The sequence below is a fragment of the Biomphalaria glabrata genome, chromosome 3 (assembly GCF_947242115.1).
Source record: "Biomphalaria glabrata chromosome 3, xgBioGlab47.1, whole genome shotgun sequence".
NCBI lineage: Eukaryota > Metazoa > Mollusca > Gastropoda > Planorbidae > Biomphalaria > Biomphalaria glabrata.
In genome coordinates, this window is record NC_074713.1 from 41928729 (window position 1) to 41950222 (window position 21494).

Below are 21494 nucleotides of genomic sequence, written 5' to 3' on the forward strand. Positions count from 1 at the left end.
AGACCTTCTGATCTGTAGGGCAGATGATGTAAAGGTTATCTGTATCTATGGATGACAGTTAACTAGGGTGAAGGGTTAAAAGCTAAAACTTGAAATTCCCATTGCTATTATACATATCTGAAATAGTTAAATTTAGCTTTTGCTAATTGCAATTTATCAAAGAATGTGTTTGAAGTTACACACTAGAGAAATAGACTTGGTGTATATTCAATTTTTTTTTAAAGGTTAAGTTTGTGAAACATATCATGTTCAAAACTAGTAAAAGCTATTAGAATAATTAATTAAATCGCATGCCAACCATCCTCTTTACCTATCTCTACTTAGTGCAATATAAAGTAAAAAAAGTAAGTTACCCCTTAACATTGCAGTCAATGGGGCAGTTGATGTAAAGTTTATCTGATTTTGATGGCTTACGGTTATCAAAGAATGTTTGCCCAGCACAATGATCACTGCCTTACTTTCCCAAACAAATGTCAGATACCTATTATAGTTGGATCTCAGGGACAGGAATCGAAATGCATAAAGCCAAGTGCTTTACCATACAGCTACCACACCCCTTCTAGTGCAATATGAGTGTTTAATTGATTGATCTGGATTCTCTATTAGTTGTAATTACATTTTAGGCATTTAGATTGATATGAATTGCTTTTACCTACTCTGAAATAATTTGTTTAATTCTACAAATTTGTTTGGTATTTCTTGTACATAATTTTTACATTTAAATTTCAGAAAAAGTTTTTTATTTGTATATGAATCTGGTGCCCAAAATTATTAATAAGTTATGTTCTTATGCATTTCATTTTGTGTACACTTTTTAGCACTGCATAAACAAAGGCATCCACTAGCACAAAGTTGTTTTTTTTTTAACATTTCATTAGCAAGGTAGACCCTTTACGACATCATCCATGACATTATTTTGCCTTTTTAGTTTACAATCTGTCCCAACTTCCTTTTCTTTATATTATGTTAAACAATGGTTGAAGCCACTAGAATGTTGAGTGAAAGCCCATGCTAATCACTACAGTTCTCCATATCATGGTCTATTCTACTCTGTATATTATTACTAAATAAAATGCCTTTTGAATGGGTACCAGATCTTCAAACTCAAATGTAAACAAAGAGAAAATTACTGTAATTTAACTTGACTTTAGAAAATCTCCTAAAGAGATAAATAATAAATGGCATTAAAACAATATACTCATTACAGTGGTATGCAAGGCAGTAGACTATGTCACATGATCTAGTTCTTATATTCTAGTTCTTCTATTAAAACTAAAACTTCCTTAGCATGTTCAATAAAAAGAAAACAATTTTATGTTCAAGTACACAATATATTTTGTTGTTCATCTGTTTTACAATATTACTTTATGTTACAGGATTAGGGCCAATGTTTATTAAAAATCAAATACACAGTGAAAGTATCACAAGTTGAGACATATGTTTGGTTTTACATACAAATAATGAATTATCAAGCTCACCATTCTACAAAAAATTATTAACAAGATTATAATTGAAACAGAAAATGTCAGAGCTCTGACAAACACAACCGCTAAGAAATTCTGTTTTTTTTTTTTTAAAGCTGGTTCCTAATGTAACAATGAAAAAAAAAAAGGCATACCGGTAATATACATTATGATATACAACACTATTTTCTTGTAATACTCCACAATAAATAGAAAGAGCTCAGTTGAGGTTTCTTTGAAAATATTGACTAGATCATAATATTTGTCATTCAACTATGAAATAAATAAAGTTTTTCCTATGAAAAATGTCCTTGCTATAATTGCAAATGAATGTTGATCACAGTGGAATGTTGGTTCAAAGGTTTAGCTGGAGATCACTTCTGATGCTGTTCCAGCCACTTCATGCAAATGTTTTTCACAGCAGACTGTCCAAGTCTTTGAGCTGCTCCAGCTATCCTCTGCACATCCTCCACACTCTCTCTCTTCACAGCCAGCAAGTAAGCTGACCTGAGTTTCCCACACAAAATGAGAGCATTGATCTAGATGGAAATAAGAGTTTCATTTTAAACTGAAGGGCATCAAATCTTATTATAGTAAATTATTTATGGCCTAACTGCCTATAACCTAGCTTAGGGACTGATAGCTCCTCATGACATTAAGTGTTGGTGAGAGAAATGAAAAAAAAACAACTATCCATGAAACTCTAAGCAAATGAAGACTAGACAACTTTCACATGCCCTGAATTACATGGTGCCTTCTTGATCATAGAATGAGATGTTTCTTTTTTACCTCAAAGGAAAGGCTTGATTGAGGCAGATAGTCATAACCAGATTAACCAGACTGGCATCAAGTTAAATGGAATGATGACTAATCCAAAAATGTTTTAAATATTATCTTTGACTTTTTAAGGTGGAGGAAAAGTTATATTTTTTAAGATTTCCTGAATAACCATAAAAATAATTTGCAATTTGATTTAGGAACTCTCTTAAATTTAATTGAAAACATTCAAGCTAAGTTAAACATAAAAATCTGGCAATAGAAACACAATTGATGCTAATAAAAAAATAATCTTCAAATGCAGAATGAATTTTTAAAGTTCAAAGTTAAAATGAAACAATATATGAAACTTATATAAAAAAATGGAACAGTATTGAATAAAACACATACGTAAGTTACATATAGGATAAATATTCAGAAATTAAAACATATATAGTAAAGGTAATTAGATTAGAAAAATTCTAAAGGCAAGTGACAATATGACCTATTTAATTTCCTAATTCCCTCAACACTCAGATGACAACATTTAGCCTGCAACATTTAGTTTCTTCTAAGTGGAGAAAGTCTACTTGCGCAGCCTTACCTTATTACTGTCACTCCTTAACATCTGAATTAAAGCCTCACTTTGGTCTCTGTCCTCTGCATGGCTGTCAGCAAGGACTAAAAGTGAGGCTCCAATGATTTCATCAATGCCCTCATCATCCACCATGCCCTCATGCACAAGAGCCTGTGTTAAGTTTGTGATTTCACTAAAGCGGCTTTGTTTGGCCAGCTCCCTTGAGCATTGTGTGAACAAAAGGGTGGGGTTCAGTCGGCACTCCTGGAAGAACAGTAAAAGAAAGATAAGTTGATTCTGTGTACTCTACATCTCTTGCATATAACAATGCCCATGGCAACTTTTCCAATTCCTTTGCTGCATACTGATATTGCTGAGCCAATCAAAAACCCGAAGCTACAACTTTCTGCTTTAATAAGGTAACTTAAAGAAACAAGGCATGATAACAAATAGACAAAATACTTCACATTATTTTGAGTCCAAATGAAGACTGGAATTTGTATACTTTATATTGTTATCTTTGTTTTTCATGTTGGGATTCAATTTTTCTCTTTTTTTTTTTTTTAATTTGGTGTTTAATTTTGTTTGATGCTAAATTAGTATTATCCTTTAATAACTCAATATCCTCTTGATATTTAGCTTCTATACAATGATGGTGGAGGTGCAGTGGCTAAGAGGTAAAGCGCGTGACTTTCGAACCAGGGGTCTTGGGTTCAAATCCTGGTGAAGACTCGAATTTAATTTCAGGATCTTTGGGTGCCTCTGAGTCCACCCAGCTCTACTGGGTACCTGACATTAGTTGGGGAAAAGTAAAGGCAGTTGGTCATTGTGCTGGCCACATGACACCCTCGATAACCGTGGGCCACAGAAACAGACAACTTTACATCATCTGCCCCATAGATTGCAAGGTCTGAAAGGGATATTTACTTTTTATTTACTATACAATGATAGAGACTATTTTTAAGTTAATTTAAAACAACAACTGTCTCGCAAAGGCAACTGTGCTTTTGGTCACCTCAGACTGAGAGTATGGTGGAATAGATCTCTTCACCTGACAACAAAAATCAATGTTTATTAAGCAGTGGTTCTCACCACTTTTTTGTATGGCTCTGAGACCTGGGTGCTCTATCAAATGCATTTAAGACTCCTCGAACGCTTCCATAAAAGACTGCAGGACAAACATTTGAGACTCAAAGAAAAGCCATTATTGAAGACAGGTGCAGAAGACGGAAAGAAAACTTAAATAGACCGCCAGCAGACAATGGCTTTGTCTGCATGACATGCGGGAAAATATGCATGCAATCTTAATCTTCGGAATCGAAGACATTGCCATTATTAAAGAAATTTAAAACAGCTTTATTTACTATTTACTTCCTGAATACACAAAGGATTTTATAACAGTCTCTCATGTGATTTCATAATATTAATGACCAAAAGACTATTAAACAAATGAAAATAAATTAATTGAAAAAAATGTTGAAATAGCTGACAAATTTAAAAACATACCCTCACTATTTTAACTGCCAAGTTAAATCTCACTCTGAAGTCCATGCCACTAAGAATTATCTGTGAACAGAATAAAGTTTGTTGGAGGGAAAGCACTGATGTCATTGACTTCCAAATAAAATGCATATTTGAGTCTTCTAAACCAGTTCTACTTACCAAGCTAACTAGATCTGTCCTAGCAGAACTCTGACCAAACAAAGTGGGCACCTGGGATTTGGCAGAAAATACAGCAGCAGATGTACCTAGTGTCAGGCTTTGCTCAAGAAATTTTGTAACTTCAATTTGTAGATTTATTGTACGGATGTGTCTAAATAAAAAAAAAATAGGTATTAGTTATTTGAAAATAAATTAGAATTAACTGTGTGTTAACATCCAGAGATTAATATCACATATACTAATCCAGGTCGCACGAGAAGTGTAAACAGAAAGTTTATTTATACATTGGCTTCTAGTAGTTTCCAGTTTCTACACAGAAGAGTAAATATATAAAGGTACATAATGAGAAATGTAAAGTTTTTATCTTAATTTTTGCCATGAAAACTTTTGATTGGAAAAAAACTATAAACAGAAAAGAAGAGCTTATATCAGGATCCAAAAATTAATCCGTTCAATCTATACATTTCTAGCTTGATGATTATAATGTGTATCATTGCTTGCTCTATAGTGTGTGCTCAATGTTCTCATCTTGTCTACATGATGGATTCAATTGTTTGATTTTTTAAAGAGGAAATCTACAACTAAACCAAGATCTCTGGCAGATACTTGAACATAATGTCACCAGATTGAACTTTGAAAACTATCAAGATATAGTCATCAAGCCATTTCATTGTAATAATTAACAAGTGATAAAATTTTTTTTTGTAAAAATAGAGCTTATCTAAGGGAAAGAATTACTATTTACTGGCATTTATCTGACAATTACAGGGTTTAGCTCCTTTTCTCCTATATAAAACACAAATAATTAATTAGTACTAAATGATTTTAAAAATATAAAGTTCCCCTTTCAGACCTTGTGATCTATAGGGCAGATGATGTAAAGCTCATCTGTTTCTGTGGCCAGCACAACAGCCAACTGCCATTACTTTTTCCCAACTAATGTCAGGTACCTCTTTTAGAGCTGGGTGGACTCAGAGGCGCCCAAGGATCCCAAAATTAAAAATCCCAGACTTCACCGGGATTCAAACCCAGGACCCCCAGTTCAGAAGCTAAGCACTTTACCGCTCAGCCACCATGCCTATCTAAACGATTAACTAATTGGTTAATTTATTTTTGGATTGATTTGTATATTGACATCGATTTTGAATAATTATTCAAAAATTCAACTTGATCGGAGAATTGGAGGTAGGAGAAAAAACATGTCAAAATGTAACAAGGGGATTAAATCAATATATACATCCACATCTCACATTAATAAGCATTTATTCCCCTTATTTCGATATCAAACAAATATTTAATCATCAACAATTAATTAGCTAATTGATTAATTTTCGTTATTGATTCATGTTTTGTCAGGTTCAATGAATAATAGTGCAAAGTTTTAACTTGATCCGAGAATGTGAAATAGGAGAAAAAACATGTTCAAGCTTTTTACCAGACAGACAGATAGACAGACACAGTGAGTTGATATGTGCTTTGTAAAAAGAAACAAGCCTAAGAAAACTTTTCTAAAGTATAAGCAAATCAAGATTAAAGTTATTATTTTTGTTTGTTAAGCTAAGTTAATAAAAATTAAAACAAAAAAAAAAATTAAAATTCTATACAAAAAATAGCATTAACACTTAGAAGTAAATTTTCTTTGTAATAAAAATATTTGTTTTATTTTATTTTTTTAAATAAAAAGAGCTATAGCATACAACATGGGGATATTTTTACATTAAGATGTGATGCATAGATATTCTAATATTGTTTCATGTTCTTCAACTTTAAAGAACTTGTAGAAAGTTCACTTTAAAACTGAGCAGTCCATCAAGGAGTGAAGACAAGCTCACAAGATTCTGTGGCCATTATCTAAACCTGCAATCTTAACCATTCCCAGTGAAGCCATGAAATTCTGAAGGCATGAAATTCTGTGGCATTTTACGTCTGGAAAGATAATTCTAAGACTTTAGTCAAGTGCTTACTCTCATTCTCTCCTAACATGCTAGTTTTCCCCCTTTAAAAATCTTGGTAGAAGTTTGATAAAATGTATAATATATAAAGCAGCAAAAAAAAAAGTAAAATTTCAGTAAATATATATTGTATGTTAAGTTTACTTCCTTTACTGAATTGTAATTTGTACCTGTTTACTTGATCAGGTGTCAAAGTCATTCTGGCAGCAGACTCTGGGTTAAACTTATCCCAGCTTGGACTCTGAACTTTGGAAGGAGTTCTTGGGGCTAGTGGGTGAGGTACACTTCCCCACTGACTTGGATCTAAGTAGGCCTTTAGAATAAAACAGTGTATAGGCAACAAGTTATATTTCTATAAAGTGATGACAAGATCATGCTAACAATGTTTGACTAATTGGTGCCCAATGCTCATCGAGAAGAGTTATCTCAATAAAATAAAACATTTAGTTGTAGGTCAAACTACCAATATATTAGCCAGTGGTGGACAGAGGTGCGAAGAGGTAGGTCATGCTCATTGTAGAGTAAGTAGTCAAACTGTATACATTATAATATGGTGTTGAAGTGTTTATAATTAGTGACTCATACAGAGGTAAAAAGAAACCATACATTTTTTGTGTTCTTTTATCTGAAAAAAAAACAACCTAGTTTCATGAACAAGAACACCTGCTTTAAGTTAATTGCTAAATTCTTTAAAAATTTAAAAGTTTATTTTTTACTGTGATACTCTAAGAGACAGCTACTTTCAAAGCACTACTAGCCATGAAGACAGCTACTTTCAAAGCACTACTAGCCATGAAGACAGCTACTTTCAAAGCACTACTGGCCATGAAGACAGCTACTTTCAAAGCACTACTGGACAAAATATTAGTTTAAAATATATATATATAGGTTAACTCAGAGAGTAAGTTCTAATTTCTTTCAATGGCTTCATAAAAGAAGATATATATATATTACAATAGCTGCATTTCTAATACCAATTGAAACTTTATGTGCTCAATTATAGAACTCTTGCCTAAACAAAGCTGAATGAAATGTTATTGTCATAATTTTATTTGAGAATGGTGTTGTTTACACAATCAATTAGATTTGAGTCTCTCAAAGTAAGGTAACATCAGCAGGTTTGAAAGTGCCTATATGGTAACACACTGAAGAAACACTTTAGAAATTGATCCCATTAGAGTTTACTAGCTTCAAAATACTCCAATGATGAAAAAAAATCTAAATCAAACATAAATCACTTTTATAAATCATATAAGCATTAAGGTAGCTTGACTGACAAAAAAGCTATATGTAGTAAATAAACCACAATGAACAATGACTGATAAATATTGTTTAACTACTATTCAGTGACTACTTATTAAATTTATGACCTCAATATTTTTCTTTTACAGTCTCCTAAAAAAAACACTTTTCCTAGCTCTACACATTACAGCTGTCCAGCTCTACACATTACAGCTGTCCAGCTCTACACATTAAAGCTGTCCAGCTCTACACATTACAGCTGTCCTACCAGAGGAGAGAAACAAAAAATGAGAGGAGAGACAAAAAAAAATGATCTTCAGAATATAAAAGCCTGGATATGTCAGTTCATTGTTAAAAACCTGTGCCCCCCCCCCCTCCCACATTCAAGAGTCTCTGTACAACATGACACATGTTTAGTTTATCAAATCAATGATTTAAATGCTTCGTTCTTTTATTAAATTGTCAGGAAGTTAGCCAAACAGGAGTTTAGTAATGAATTGCTAGATTAAAAGAGCTTTAAAGAACTTTTATGATTAAACATTATACAAAAATAAATATAACACAAGACCTACCTGTAAATGCTGCTGTGCTGTGTACAAAAACTGCATACGTCCAAACAAGTCTAAGTAACTAGTGGCTGATTTCTGATAGAAATGACTGACACATGTCATGGATGCACGAATGTAATCCTGCAAAAAAAACATTTTTTATTATGATCATAAAATTCTTCTTCAAAAACATATTTTTTTATGGTCATATACTAAAAATCTTTAAAAAAAATTCTCAAAATCCCCTAACACTTCTATTAGGTTTTAAGCCCAAGAACTTTTGCTTAAAGTATACAATTTCTTCTACAATGTAAGTAGGTTTTAATTATAAAATGTGCTAGACCTTTAAAATAAATACTGGATATTATAATATGATAACAAAACATCCAACTACTAACCTTCATAAAAAGTTGAATGTGATACAGAGTAGAGAAATATTTTTGTTTTAACAAATATTTACAAGTTGCAGTCAGGTAGCCTGTCCACTTGTCTAAGGTGGGGTCCAGCATCAACATTTGTTCCAAAAGTCTTCCCATTTCTCCAGAGTTCATGGCTGGAATCATTAAACCATTCACAAACACATCTGGTGCACATTGCTGAGGAAAGGAAAAACCAGAATAAATGATATAATGAAACTGATAAAATCAATTGGCAAATCAATTCAAGTTTCAATAAAACATAATAAACAACCCAAAACAAATTTTAAAATTTTATCAACAAAGGTCAAAAGTAATTATTTAAGTAATCATTTAATGAAATAAATGGGCTCTTATTAAGCAAACTATATACATGTTTCTCAATGTACTAAAACTTCAATTAAACTTTTTTTTAAACAGTAAATTGTAACATTTCTGAAAAACAAAATGTTGAAGCATCTTATAATTTCTGGAGCTCATCAAACTAGGACTACACTACAGTACAAAATGTTGAAGCACCTTCTAATTTCTGGAGCTCATAAAAAATTAGGACTACACTATAGTACAAAATGTTGAAGCATCTTATAATTTCTGGAGCTCATCAAAAACTAGGACTACACTACAGTACAAAATGTTGAAGCATCTTATAATTTCTGGAGCTCATCAAACTAGGACTACACTACAATACAAAATGTTGAAGCATCTTATAATTTCTGGAGGTCATAAAAAACTAGGACTACACTACAGTACAAAATTTGAAGCATCTTCTAATTTCTGGAGCTCATCAAACTAGGACTACACTACAGTACAAAATGTACATTTTCTTTATTCACCACCAGCTCAGTTAACAAAGGATTTCCCAAAGCACTAACAAACCTTTGTAAAAATAGTGCCAAGCAATTAATGTAAAACAAAAATAATAGATGTATGAATTTGTGACCTATCAGACCATCAGTAACAAACAGATCTAAGGCAACAATTTACATGATCAACAGCAAACTGTACAGCTTTCATCCAGTAACTGTGTTGTCGAAGAAAAGTGATGTGATCCATATAGCTTCCATAAGTTCTCAAGTAGTACAGACATTCTTTGTATGGAACTGACTCCACGCGATTCTCTTCACCTTTACTCTAAAAGAAAAAAAATGAAGATACATTTTTAAAATAAATGTTTTAAACTAATCTTTTCATTTGCCTGTAGAATTATAAAACCATGAACTGAATAATCAAACCTAAGTAAAAAATTAAAAAAAAAGATAAATGTTACAACCAAATAATGTATAATGGTTCAAACCTTTAAAATTAATATTCTGAGTCAGATACAAAATTTGATAGCATAAATATTTAAATGAAACTTGACTTACATAAGTTAAAGAAATAGTGGTAAGTTTGTGATTTGAAATATTAACACAATTTTTATCCACTATTTTATAATAAAAAACATTAAAAAATTGGTATATAAATTGCTAGCTGCATGTAATATAGAGAGTTTAAGTACATCAAAAGTGTGACCAAATACTTCACTTACTGGCACTAATAATGTTTGGATGTTACATATACTGGAGGGAGAGCTTAATAATCTCTGTAACTGAAAAAGTAAAAAAAAATAAATGAATTTAAACATAGCTTAATCAACACTTTTTGAAAACCATACATTACAATGTTTGTTCTTAGTTAATCTGATTTGTAGTTTATATATTGGTAAATACACTAGAGAAAACAATCTTCTTTTAGACTGAACATTTTTGTTTGAGTTTAAAATAAGTCTCATAATGAGCTACAAAATAATTATTTTGTCTTGAGATTTAAATAGGTTAGTTTTACCTCAGTGACTCCAGAACTTGGTATGGTATCTAGGAAATCAAGTATTTCTCCTAAGAGTCTGCTTTGACTTGGAGAACCTTGATTTTTATCTGGTATTGGCTGTTTGAAATAAAAGTATAATTTCATGCCTGTAACTTTTATCCTATTGTGTGTGTGTGTGCTGGCTGCTTTCAGTCATGTTTTTAAATGTTTTACTTATTTCGGATGTTCCTTCAGAGTTGAAGATAATTACTTCCTAGTCCAAACCTCCCGCAGGACGACAGGGGATGGGAGCGGGCAGGGTTTGAACCCAGGACCATCGATAAGTCCGAATGACAGTCCAGCGCGCAAACTGCACGACTAGGCAGCCATCCATATAACAACTATGGTTTCATTTCATTGATCAACTTTATCATAGAGATTCATTATACAATAAAACCAAAAATTATGACTTAACATAACTGAAACAATCTAATCTGCAAGCAAGTTTCTTTCTCTTGTTTTACCTTTAAGCAGTGACTAAACTTGTCTCTTGCCCCTTGAAAATCTCCTAAATGAAAACAAGCAAAGCCCATTGCAGCCCACACCCCTGCAGGATCAATGCCACATTTCATAGAAACTTCCATAGCAAGATTCAGTCTTTCATCTGTGATCAGCTTGTCCCTAAGACGTCTGAATGCAAATCAAATAAACAAATTAATATTGTTTATATCATGGATAATTTTCTTTGTCTAAAGCAAATCCATTATAAGAATGATAATTTTACCAAAAATTCTAAAAGCTATTACCTAACAGAGTCTTGTTTTGTTAACTCTCTGATTGTGGGTAAGTCTTGGTAATTAGCCTCTACCATGACTTGAAGTAGGTCAATGCGTGCCATGTAAAGATCTGATTGGTCCATCAAGTCTGCATCATGACTTTCAACAAAATCCAGTTTGGCATGGAAAACAAGTTGCTTCATCACACTGGAGATAAAACAAAACTTGTAAGATGTACGCAGGAAGTGGAACTGGTTCATTTAAAAATTATTCTCAAAATATTCTGCTGTGAAACATCACTGACCTGATGATCAAACTGTAATCTATCTCTGGATTGGGAACACCAGGAGACGCTGGAACTAAGTACGTTGACAGATGGTCACAAATCTGTAGAATGAGTTTCCCAGCCTCTTGTTTGGAGCTATATTGCTTCAACAGAGAGACACACAGGGCAACACTGGGGGCCTGCAGACAAAAGAAAATAAAAAGTAAGCCCTTTACATTTTAAATAAAGTCAATGAATTTTTAGGTTATAGCCAAGGTTATGAGTAAAGAGAAATTCTCATGCATCTCAGATAGGCTCAGACAACCAAGTTCAGCACCTGGTTAGCTCCTGTGGTTTGAATATTGAGACCAGCTAAACTTCTTGAAAAGGTAAAAGCAGATACCTGCCACTCCAAAAGCCAGGAGCTTCAGGCAGATGGATCTCATCAGTCTAGCAGGGTAATTCATATAGGAGAAGGATACTCAAATCTCTGCAACTCAATAAAAAATCTGAAGTGAAGCCTCTTAGGCATTGGGACTATCAACTATGATATTCCACTCTGCTAATGAGTTAATGTCAAACATAATGAATAGCATTCCTTTAGTTCACATCAGCAAGGTTGAGAGATGGACCATAATTCATGGCAATTGATCATCCCTCTATCTTCTTATCTTATAAAATATAGACGTTACTTCAAAAAAAAAAAAAATGATTATGTCCTATGCATGTCACTAGGTCAATCTAGTCATGCATGTTAAGCAATAACTTAAACTCTGCCAACTCGTTGGTTTTCCTGGCTGATACAGGCAACCCATTCTATGCTCTAATAGCACTAGGAAAGAAAGAGCATTTGTACAAATTTGACCTACCATGTGAAACAAGAAATGTGCCTTTATCTTTGAGTCTTTTTGAGTATTTGTATTTCAAGATTATTGTTCAGTGTTTTATTGCTACTTTACTTTTAAGTCTTCTATCCTAAAGGGTTTCTTAATCTTATGATTTTACTAAAGGTGTTTTTCTAATCAAGTAAGAATATTTATTTGTTATGAGTCTCACTGCTCACTTTTGTCTGTTCTAGTTTCTTATGGGTGCATTCATTGTCTCTTGAGACACATGGTGCAATATGTGTATTATATTATATTTTATTTTAATAATCCCTTAATTTTATTCTGGTAAGTGGAATGAACAAAATATAATAAAATATTATAGAAGGGAGGCCCTCTCATATGGAAACAAATAATGGATAAATTTAAATGTGTATATTATGAGCTGTGATCTTCAAATACTTTTACAACATGAGCCACTAACACACAATGAAGTAAAAGAAGAAAATAGTTTTTGGTTCTAAATCAGGAAGGTCTTAACTGCAGCTAGCTCTTACTTGTTCATAGTAGAACTCTGATCTAACCAACTGACTGTAGGTCAGATCAGGTCTTAGTTTCCAGGCATGGTCCACATGATGTATGGCAGACAACAGACTTTGCTTCAACTTATCAGAAGTTTGCAGAGTATTGATGAGTGAAGATGCTGCTGGGCTGGACACCATACTGCTTGGACTACTGCTGACTCCAGATATTCTGTCTTTTATTCTATGACTGTAGATCTCCTGTTCATCGTAGCTTCTGTGATCACTGAAAGATATTTTTGGACAGACATTATAGCGAACAGTGAGTGGTACATTTTTAATATTAAAATAGTGAACAAATTGTTTTCCATATTGCTAAAGATTAAGTAGTAAAAGAAAATGTCCTTATAGGAAAAAAATTATAAAGATAAAGCTAGGTCAAGAGGTTTCTTTCTGCATAAGACTTAATTTAAAAATCAGAACCTATTTATCTGATGCCAGCAGTCATCACAAGTTCTGGCCATCACACCAAATACCAAAGTCTGTTTAGTTGAACAAGTGGCACACACAACTCTACCGCACCTGCGACAATGGTGGCGTCTGTTAAACTGTTATCAGAGAGAACACAAATTAACCAAAGTTAGAGTAATTCTTTTATCCTAAAACAAAATGGATATTTTCAGAGAGGTAGACTCTTGTGTAACCTTCGTACAGTATGCTTAGTACACATCACTTTACATATTGTTCTACAGGTTCACTGTATGAGGTCTATTCAGTTCTGGATATATTCTACCTATGTTTTTACCCGGCATTGCTAGTTATTTTTTAAAATCTATTTTAGCATTGTTATATAATAAAAGGTATCTATGTAGTTTTACTACAGTCAAGATGCCTAAATCTAGTAAACTCTCTATTTGTAGGTTAACTTTACATATTCTAAGATCACAACAATTATCTAAGGATAAGTTTCATCAAGATTGGTCAAAAAATTTTGATTTCTATGCAGGACATATACACACCTTACATTCTACTTTATATATTAGATTATAAGAAGACAATATTGATTTGGTTAGTGGATACAAAATATCTATCAGGCCATGAAACTGTAATTAAATGTAACATTAAAGTACAACTTTAGAATTGTTAATATTGACTGATGTCATTGGTGGAGATGTGCTTAATTAAATTTTATAAATTAATTAATTAATTTTATAATCATCAACAGCATGCAATCTGTAATGTTGCACCTCAAAACAGACAAATCAAAGTCAACTCCAAAATATATTCTTTATCATCATTTCCTCCTACATAGGTCAGAGATTAAAAAAAAAATTGATTTCTGGGGAGATGAATCCATCCATCCCAGTGGCGCTACAGCCCATGGAGGGCTCTGGCCTGCTTTAACACATCCTTCCATTCAGATCTCTCCTGGGCCTTTCGTCTCCACGCCCTAACCCCAAGCTGCTTCAGATCTGCTTCCACGTCATCTATCCATCACATTCGGGGTCTGCCTTTGGGTCGCCTGCCTTTTGGTTTTTGCTTGTATACGATTTTCGCCCCTCTGTTGTCTGACATTCTTTCAAGGTGACCTGCCCAACGTAGTCTGTTCTTTTTTATTTCGTTCACTATTGGTGGGTCTTCATATAATTGATATAACTCATGGTTAGTGCATGTCCTCCACCCTGTTTCATCCTGTATGGCACCATAGATTTTCCTAAGGATTTTTCTTTCCCAAGTGTTAAGTAAATTTTCAGATGTCTTTGTCAGTGTCCAGGTCTCACTTCCATACATTGCTGCTGGTCTTATTATAGTTTTGTATATTATTTTCTTGGTTTTACTTGAAATCATTTTGCTCTTAAGTAGATGGTGGGTGCTATAAAATGCCCTGTTGCCTGCTGCTATTCTTTCCTTTATTTCTGTTAGTAGGTCATTTTTGAAATTAATAGTACTTCCTAGATATTTGAAAGTTTGGACGTTTTCAAATTCGTGGTCTTTGATTTTGATATTTTGTCCCTCTGTTTGATTGTCTCTTGTCATTGTGATGTACTTGGTTTTACTGTCATTGACCTCAAGTCCTGCTGGTCGAGATGCTTCTTCTAGTTGTATGAAGGCTCTAGCGATGTCAGAGGTTTCTTTACCCAATAAGGCAATGTCATCGGCATAAGCAAGGTATTGTAGAGGTTGGCTGTATATCGTCCCTGTTGGTTGTGGACCCATGTTTTCTCTCCTGAAGTAGTTAGTAATAGTTCCCCTTGTGTTTATGTGTATATTTCTTATAACTCTCTCCAGTGTTAAATTGAAAAGCATGCAATCCTCGTTTAATCCTAAATTCCCGTGAGTGTTCTCCTTGTATTATGACTTTGCTTTTTGAGTTGTTTAATGTCATATGTATAAGTCTTGTCAGCTTATTGGGTATTCCAAAATCCTGTAGTGTGTCATATAGGTATTTCCTTCTGATACTGTCATAAGCCATTTTATAGTCTATAAAGAGTTGGTGGATTGGTATGTTGTATTCATGGCATTTTTCTAGTATACATCTTAGTGTGAAGATGTGGTCGGTTGTGGATTTGTTGGGTCTGAAACCACATTGGTAGTCACCTAAGATTTCTTCTGAATATTTTCCAAGTCTCTTAGTTATAAGTGGCCCTTCTTCTTGCTTCATTGTATTGCTGTTTAGTGTTCCTGGTTTCTCTCTGTAGCATTATCATTCGGGCATTGTTCTTCTCTTCTATAGTTTGTCTGCATTCATCATCATACCACCCTATTTTCTTGTTCTTTTGTTTAAATCCAACTACCTCTTTTGCTGTTCTTTTGATAGCATGCTTTATTATTTCCCAATGCTCATTTATGTTATTTTCGCAGTCCTTTTCTAATGTTGTCAGTTGTGTTTGGAGTGCCATTCTATAAGTTTCTGCAACAAGTGGATCCTTTGTGAGTTTTTGACTATCATATTGCTGTGCTCTCTTTCTTTGGTAATTGTGTATGGTACTTATTCTTTGTCTAAATTTAGCTTTTACTAGTAGGTGGTCTGAGTCAGCATTAGCTCCTCTGAAACTTCTTACATCTAGTATGTCTGATCCATGTCTCTTATCTATGAGTATATGATCTATTTGATTCTGGGTGTTGCCATCAGGTGAGATCCAGGTTACCTTGTGAATATTCTTATGTTGGAATTTTGTGCTGCTGATAGACATTCCTTTTCCTGATGCAAAATCCACTAATCTTATGCCATTATTGTTGGTCTCTTCATGTAAACTTTCTTTGCCAATTATTGGTCTGAATGCTGGTTCCTTTCCAATTTTTGCATTGAAATCTCCTAGGACTATTTTGATGTCATGCTTTGGCGCTTCATCATAAATTCTTTCCAGTCTATCATAGAATGCTTCTTTTGTGTTATCATCTGCATCTTCAGTAGGGGCATGAACATTGATAAATGATATGTTGAAGAATTTTCCTTTCAAACGTAGTGAGCAGAGTCTATCACTTACAGGTTTAAATCCAATGACATTACCTACCATTTCCTTTTTAACAGCAAAACCTGTACCTAAGTTGTTAGTGCTTCCACCACTATAAAATATAGTATACTCCTTGGTTCTGAGAATGTCAGAGTCTTTCCACCTGATTTCCTGTAGGGCTGCAAGGGGTATCCTATATTTCTTTAACACTTCAGTAAGTTGGGCTAGCGCACCTGCTCTATAAAGGCTTAGCACGTTCCATGTCGCAAAACAAAAATCATGTCCTTTTCCAGGCCTAGGTCGTTTTCCGTTGAGATCTGTCCGGGTTTTCTTGTGTGTATTAGCTTTCGTAACAGTATTTTTTATATGACAGAGTTGTTAGCCCTGTGCATAACCATCTGGGGGGCTGCCCCTTTCAGCTCTCTGGATAGCTGCCTTTATTTTCGGGTAAGGTGCCCTAGCCTTTGTGGATCCCTCCACTTCCTACAAGGCAGCAGGTTTGATTTTGGTCCACCCCGGGTATTTTATTTCCCCGGTACCCACCATATCTGGAGGGCATTCCCCTATCCGCCACCTGGGGAGGCGCTCGATGGGAGATCAAAAACTCCACACGAGGGGGAGATGAAGACTAATAAAAACAAATGTGTGATTAGTAATAAAGTTCATTAGTTATGTAACAGACTTTACACATACAAATTTCTATCTGTATAAACAAGCACCCAACAATGCCATCTGATTAGGAAAGAAATTAGTCAAGTATTTCAATCAAGCATTCTAAGTCTCAAATACTATCCAATGAGTTCCATAAAAAATGAAACTTCAAAGCCCTATACTTACCATACTAAACCTCTCCACCATACAGACAGTACATACAGATGCAGCACTATCTGGCATCCACTGATCCTGAGTTGGAGGTTGTGATGGCATGACAAATGTTTGCTTGTCTCTGGCCAGCAGGACAGACTGTCTTCTGGAAACTTTGCTGACCACTTCCTGTCTGTTCATGAAGCTTCCAGTTGGTGATACTTCAAGAGTTAGGTCAAAGTAATGTCAGACAGTGGAAGGCAACAGAAATATAGCCAAGGTAAACAATATATTTTGAAATAACAAATGATCTTTTAATCCAAGATAAACTTAATAAAACCTATCTTTACAAAAATGTAATCAATTTAAAAAAAAACTTTTTAAAGAAAAACAAATACTTCTTCAAATACCAAAAAATTATTTGATTTCTAATTAATTCTATAAACTGATTAAATAAATAAAATTTAAAAAAGAGAAAAACATTTACAAGTGTTACAAGTGATAGAATAAACTCGAACTACCATTTTCTGCAATGTAACGTTGTGTGATATTCAAGTCATCTGGGCCTGCTGAACTGCTTGAGTTTGAACTCTGACTGCGGGCTGACTCGGCTAAATTTCAAAAGTAAACAAAAACACATTTTTTTAAAGAAATAGTTTCATGAATGATCAAATAATAAATGAAAAAGGCATACACACTAGCTTCACAACAACATTCTATTCATTTAGTACAGTGTTGTCTTTTTAAAATAAGTTATTTAGTACAGTGTTGTCTTTTTAAAATAAGTTATTTAGTACTGTGTTGTCTTTTTAAAATAAGTTATTTAGTACAGTGTTGTCTTTTTAAAATAAGTTATTTAGTACAGTGTTGTCTTTTTTTAAAATAAAGATTAGTAAATGTCTCAGAGAAAAGTGGGTACATTTCCTTGCAGTAAAAATCAATGAATATTAAGAGCTTAACAAAATATTTTTAAGCAATTAATAATAATTTGTTTTTCAAAATCTCAATATGATTTATATTTGCATTAAAAAAATCCTTTTCTAAAATTTTAGAAATCTTAATGTAAAATTTAATAAAATTTTATAGCAGAGCAGTAGCAAACGAATGAGTTAGTTTCACAGCACTGTGCATTCAATTATACAAATCTATTCAAAGAGATAATATAAAAACAGATTTTTTTTTAAAGATTTTTTTTTATTCTCCCTTCATTACACTAGGATAAAACAAATAGGAAAAAAAAAACATTTGTTTGAGTCTTTTGTTTTGAACTGCTAACTAGTATCAATCAGGGTAGAGTATCCATGGACTGGCTTAATATATTAAGTTTGTTCAATACTAGAAAAGGCAACCTTTTAAAATTTCTTAACTAAAACAATATGAGATTTAAAATAAAATTCATTGACCTTTATAACAAGTACTAATTACACTAATAAATACTAATAAAAGCAACATCATTGGTATCTCTAGATTTAAGAGACAAATCCGAGTACAAATGGTGACAGTAGTGTTGAGTTCAAATAATAAAAACACAAAGGAGTAAACCCTGTCTTCCAATGTGAAAACACAACTTAATAGAATACCAATAAATACATTTTTAAAAAATCTGTTTTTCATTAGTTGGGCACTCACACACACACAAAAACTCTTTAAAATAAACATATTGGCATAACACATGACCACTCGGGAAACTAATGATTACTTGCAGGATTAAAATTTGTAACTGTTTATTGGATAAATAAGGAAGGAAACAAATCTTTTTTAAAGAGTTTGTCTCCAGCCAGTGTAGCTATGAACAAAACTGATTAGTTTTATCAATTTTAAATGTTTTAGAAACACAAACTTTATACAACCAAGTTTACTTTTGTACTATCACATCCTAACTACCACTACACATAAATACACATAACTAACATAGTTTTCAAAGCATAATTTTTTTTATATAATGTAACAAGAGCTTTTGTGCCAAATAAAAAACAGACTCAAATGCATTACGAAATGGAAAGCAAATAAATTAGCTGCATGTCTTTCAAACCAGAAAATGTAAACTTTAACTTACTGACGAGAATGCGTCCTATGATTTCATCAAAAATATTCTATAATAAACTGGACGAGTGTCTAAGCAATGCATGTGTTCTATGTTAAGTACTTTTGTTGGTGAAATGTTTTGTATTGATGATAAAAAGAAATAAAGGGCATCAAACAGAGGCATAGTGAGGAAGGGCGCCACCTTTGTAGATATTTCAGTTAGGTAATACATTTTACATTTTTTTTTATTATATTAACATTAAATAATTTTTATTTATAAGTCCTATATTTCTGTGTGATATTCATTGAAAATTGTAATAAATCCCCAAGTCTCTAGAAGTTATAAAACACTCTTTCAGAGAAAGACAAAAAAATATAAAAGTTTCCTTACTTGTGACCTGGACCACATTGACTTGTATGGCCTTATTGGCATAAGTGACCAGGAGACCATTAAACTCTTCTTGCGTGACCCTCAGTTTTAGTTCTTTGATCTCATTGAAATCTGACTTGATCTCTTCAAATATCTGTCCTGCTAGCTCCACCTACAAAATAATAGCTACAATTTCTACTTGCTTGTCTAATTAACTAGGCCGGCCATGAAATACACAAAAATTAAACTTTGTCTCTGACACAAGGATGGAACATTGTTTTCAAATATACATACACACACAAATCCAAGAACTATTTGCACAATTAATAGTTTGGATTGAACAGAAATGTCACTTTCATACTTGCTCCTGAATTACCAGCTTGACCACTTGACCTTGCTTTGTGTTATGTGAACTGTATATATTTCTATGTTTGTCACTGGTCATCTGTCTTGGGATACTCAGGAGATCTTTGGGCTAAGGATATCTTTAATCATTACTATATTTTATATATTTTGATTAATTAGTAGATATAGCCTCAAATGATTTGAAAGCAGTATATTTTAACCCTGATGATTTTTATCCTGGGTATTCCCAAATGTGATATATTTTTCTAGCCTTATGTCTCTGATGGATTTACATTTTGTTTTGAATCATCAGAAAGCCTTACCAGAACGGATGACTATAAGTTTCCCTGAAGCTTATAGCTTATCAAGACCTTATTTCGGCTGAAAGTGGTTGTGATGGCCTGCAGCCTGTGACCTTAGAAGTTGTTGTTTTTCTGACCCTGATGTGTATTGTACAGTGGATTAGAAAGTTTTACCCGAATGCCTTGGGGCATATGATTATGTATTTATTTGTAGTCTATGACTTGTGTGGTGTGTCATACTTTTTTGGAGTGTGTTTTTTTAGAGTGTTTATTTTTTTTTAGAAGGCCTGTGAGCATAAGCCAGTTATTTATCCAGTTATTTGACTTTAATTGTAAATAAAATATTTGTATATATGTTTACCTGGGACTTTGTTAAGTCTTATGATTTGCACACATCAGTGTAATTACATACCTAAAGGTTATACCTAGGAAATAAAAGTAGGAACTAATATACCACTGGACGAACACCTTAAACACTGATTGGTTGATCTTAATAACCTAATTCTAGCTTTAAGTCTCAAGGGAAATTATTAGCAATAAAGTCACACATTTACTGTTATTGACTATACATCTCATAGCTATACCCACTACCAGATAACATTAATAGATCACATTTGTTCATAACATGGGTGCTATTTAGAAGAAGCCCCATCCTTATGTAACAGTAATAGTAAAAGTAAAGTACTGGTACACCTTTCAAATATTGCAATCTTTAGGATAGATAACATAAAGATCATCTATTTCTATGACCCATGGTAATATAGATTATTTCTAGTGTATTGTCTTAAAGCATAAAGTTGTGTCCATATTCTATAGACTATCTGTTCTTGGGAATATAAAAGATGTACAAATTCAAAAAAAAGTAAATAAAATCTGATCTAACAGACCTTCATATTCATTAAAAGTTGTTCCAATATCAGTCTTGGGCATGAGATAAGATGATTGTATTCAGCTTGCAGTCTAGAAGGCAAGCACATCAAGGCCTGTAAAAAAAATACAACAGTTTGATGTAGAACACAATCACTCCTTGGTTTTAATGACAATCTGAAATCAAATCTTCCTATGCTATACCTTAGCCCCAATACGCCTGAGCATCAAATCTTCAAGGTCGACAGAAGGCAAGAGGTTGGACAAATACTTCAGCATGAAGCTCAGCACAAACTTGATCTCTCTTGGCTGCACAAGGGATCCAATCAAAGTCTGACAAACTGACAGGCACTCAGCGGGTGATGTGTTGAGCAGTGTGTCTAGCAGCTGGAATGCTGTCAAGGTGTCTGGACTCTCCAGAGTCAGAAGATAATGAACATGGCTCTGCTTGATACTCTGTACAAACACACGCACATGGATAAAGTGGTAACCATGAATGTAACAAACAAACACACACATGGTAAAAATGGTAACTGTGA

General features: G+C 33.3%; 1 protein-coding gene across 1 annotated transcript in view; it reads right to left on the reverse strand.

Annotated features, from left to right (window-relative positions):
- Positions 1-1317: 1317 nt before the first annotated feature.
- LOC106055371 (zinc finger FYVE domain-containing protein 26-like) overlaps positions 1318-21494 on the reverse strand; it is a 49448-nt gene continuing 29271 nt past the window's right edge. Inside the window, exons 28-47 of the mRNA XM_056025148.1 lie at positions 21160-21411; positions 20976-21071; positions 19463-19613; positions 17568-17657; positions 17080-17267; positions 13271-13395; positions 12824-13073; positions 11482-11642; positions 11208-11384; positions 10926-11091; positions 10441-10539; positions 10145-10204; positions 9601-9747; positions 8599-8796; positions 8225-8341; positions 6581-6723; positions 4459-4609; positions 4303-4362; positions 2824-3060; positions 1318-2002 (exon numbers count right to left, since the gene is read on the reverse strand). Of these exons, the coding sequence (XP_055881123.1) occupies positions 1838-2002; positions 2824-3060; positions 4303-4362; positions 4459-4609; positions 6581-6723; positions 8225-8341; positions 8599-8796; positions 9601-9747; positions 10145-10204; positions 10441-10539; positions 10926-11091; positions 11208-11384; positions 11482-11642; positions 12824-13073; positions 13271-13395; positions 17080-17267; positions 17568-17657; positions 19463-19613; positions 20976-21071; positions 21160-21411 (3033 nt within the window). The 3' untranslated portion in view covers positions 1318-1837. The remainder of the gene's footprint in view (positions 2003-2823; positions 3061-4302; positions 4363-4458; positions 4610-6580; positions 6724-8224; positions 8342-8598; positions 8797-9600; positions 9748-10144; positions 10205-10440; positions 10540-10925; positions 11092-11207; positions 11385-11481; positions 11643-12823; positions 13074-13270; positions 13396-17079; positions 17268-17567; positions 17658-19462; positions 19614-20975; positions 21072-21159; positions 21412-21494) is intronic.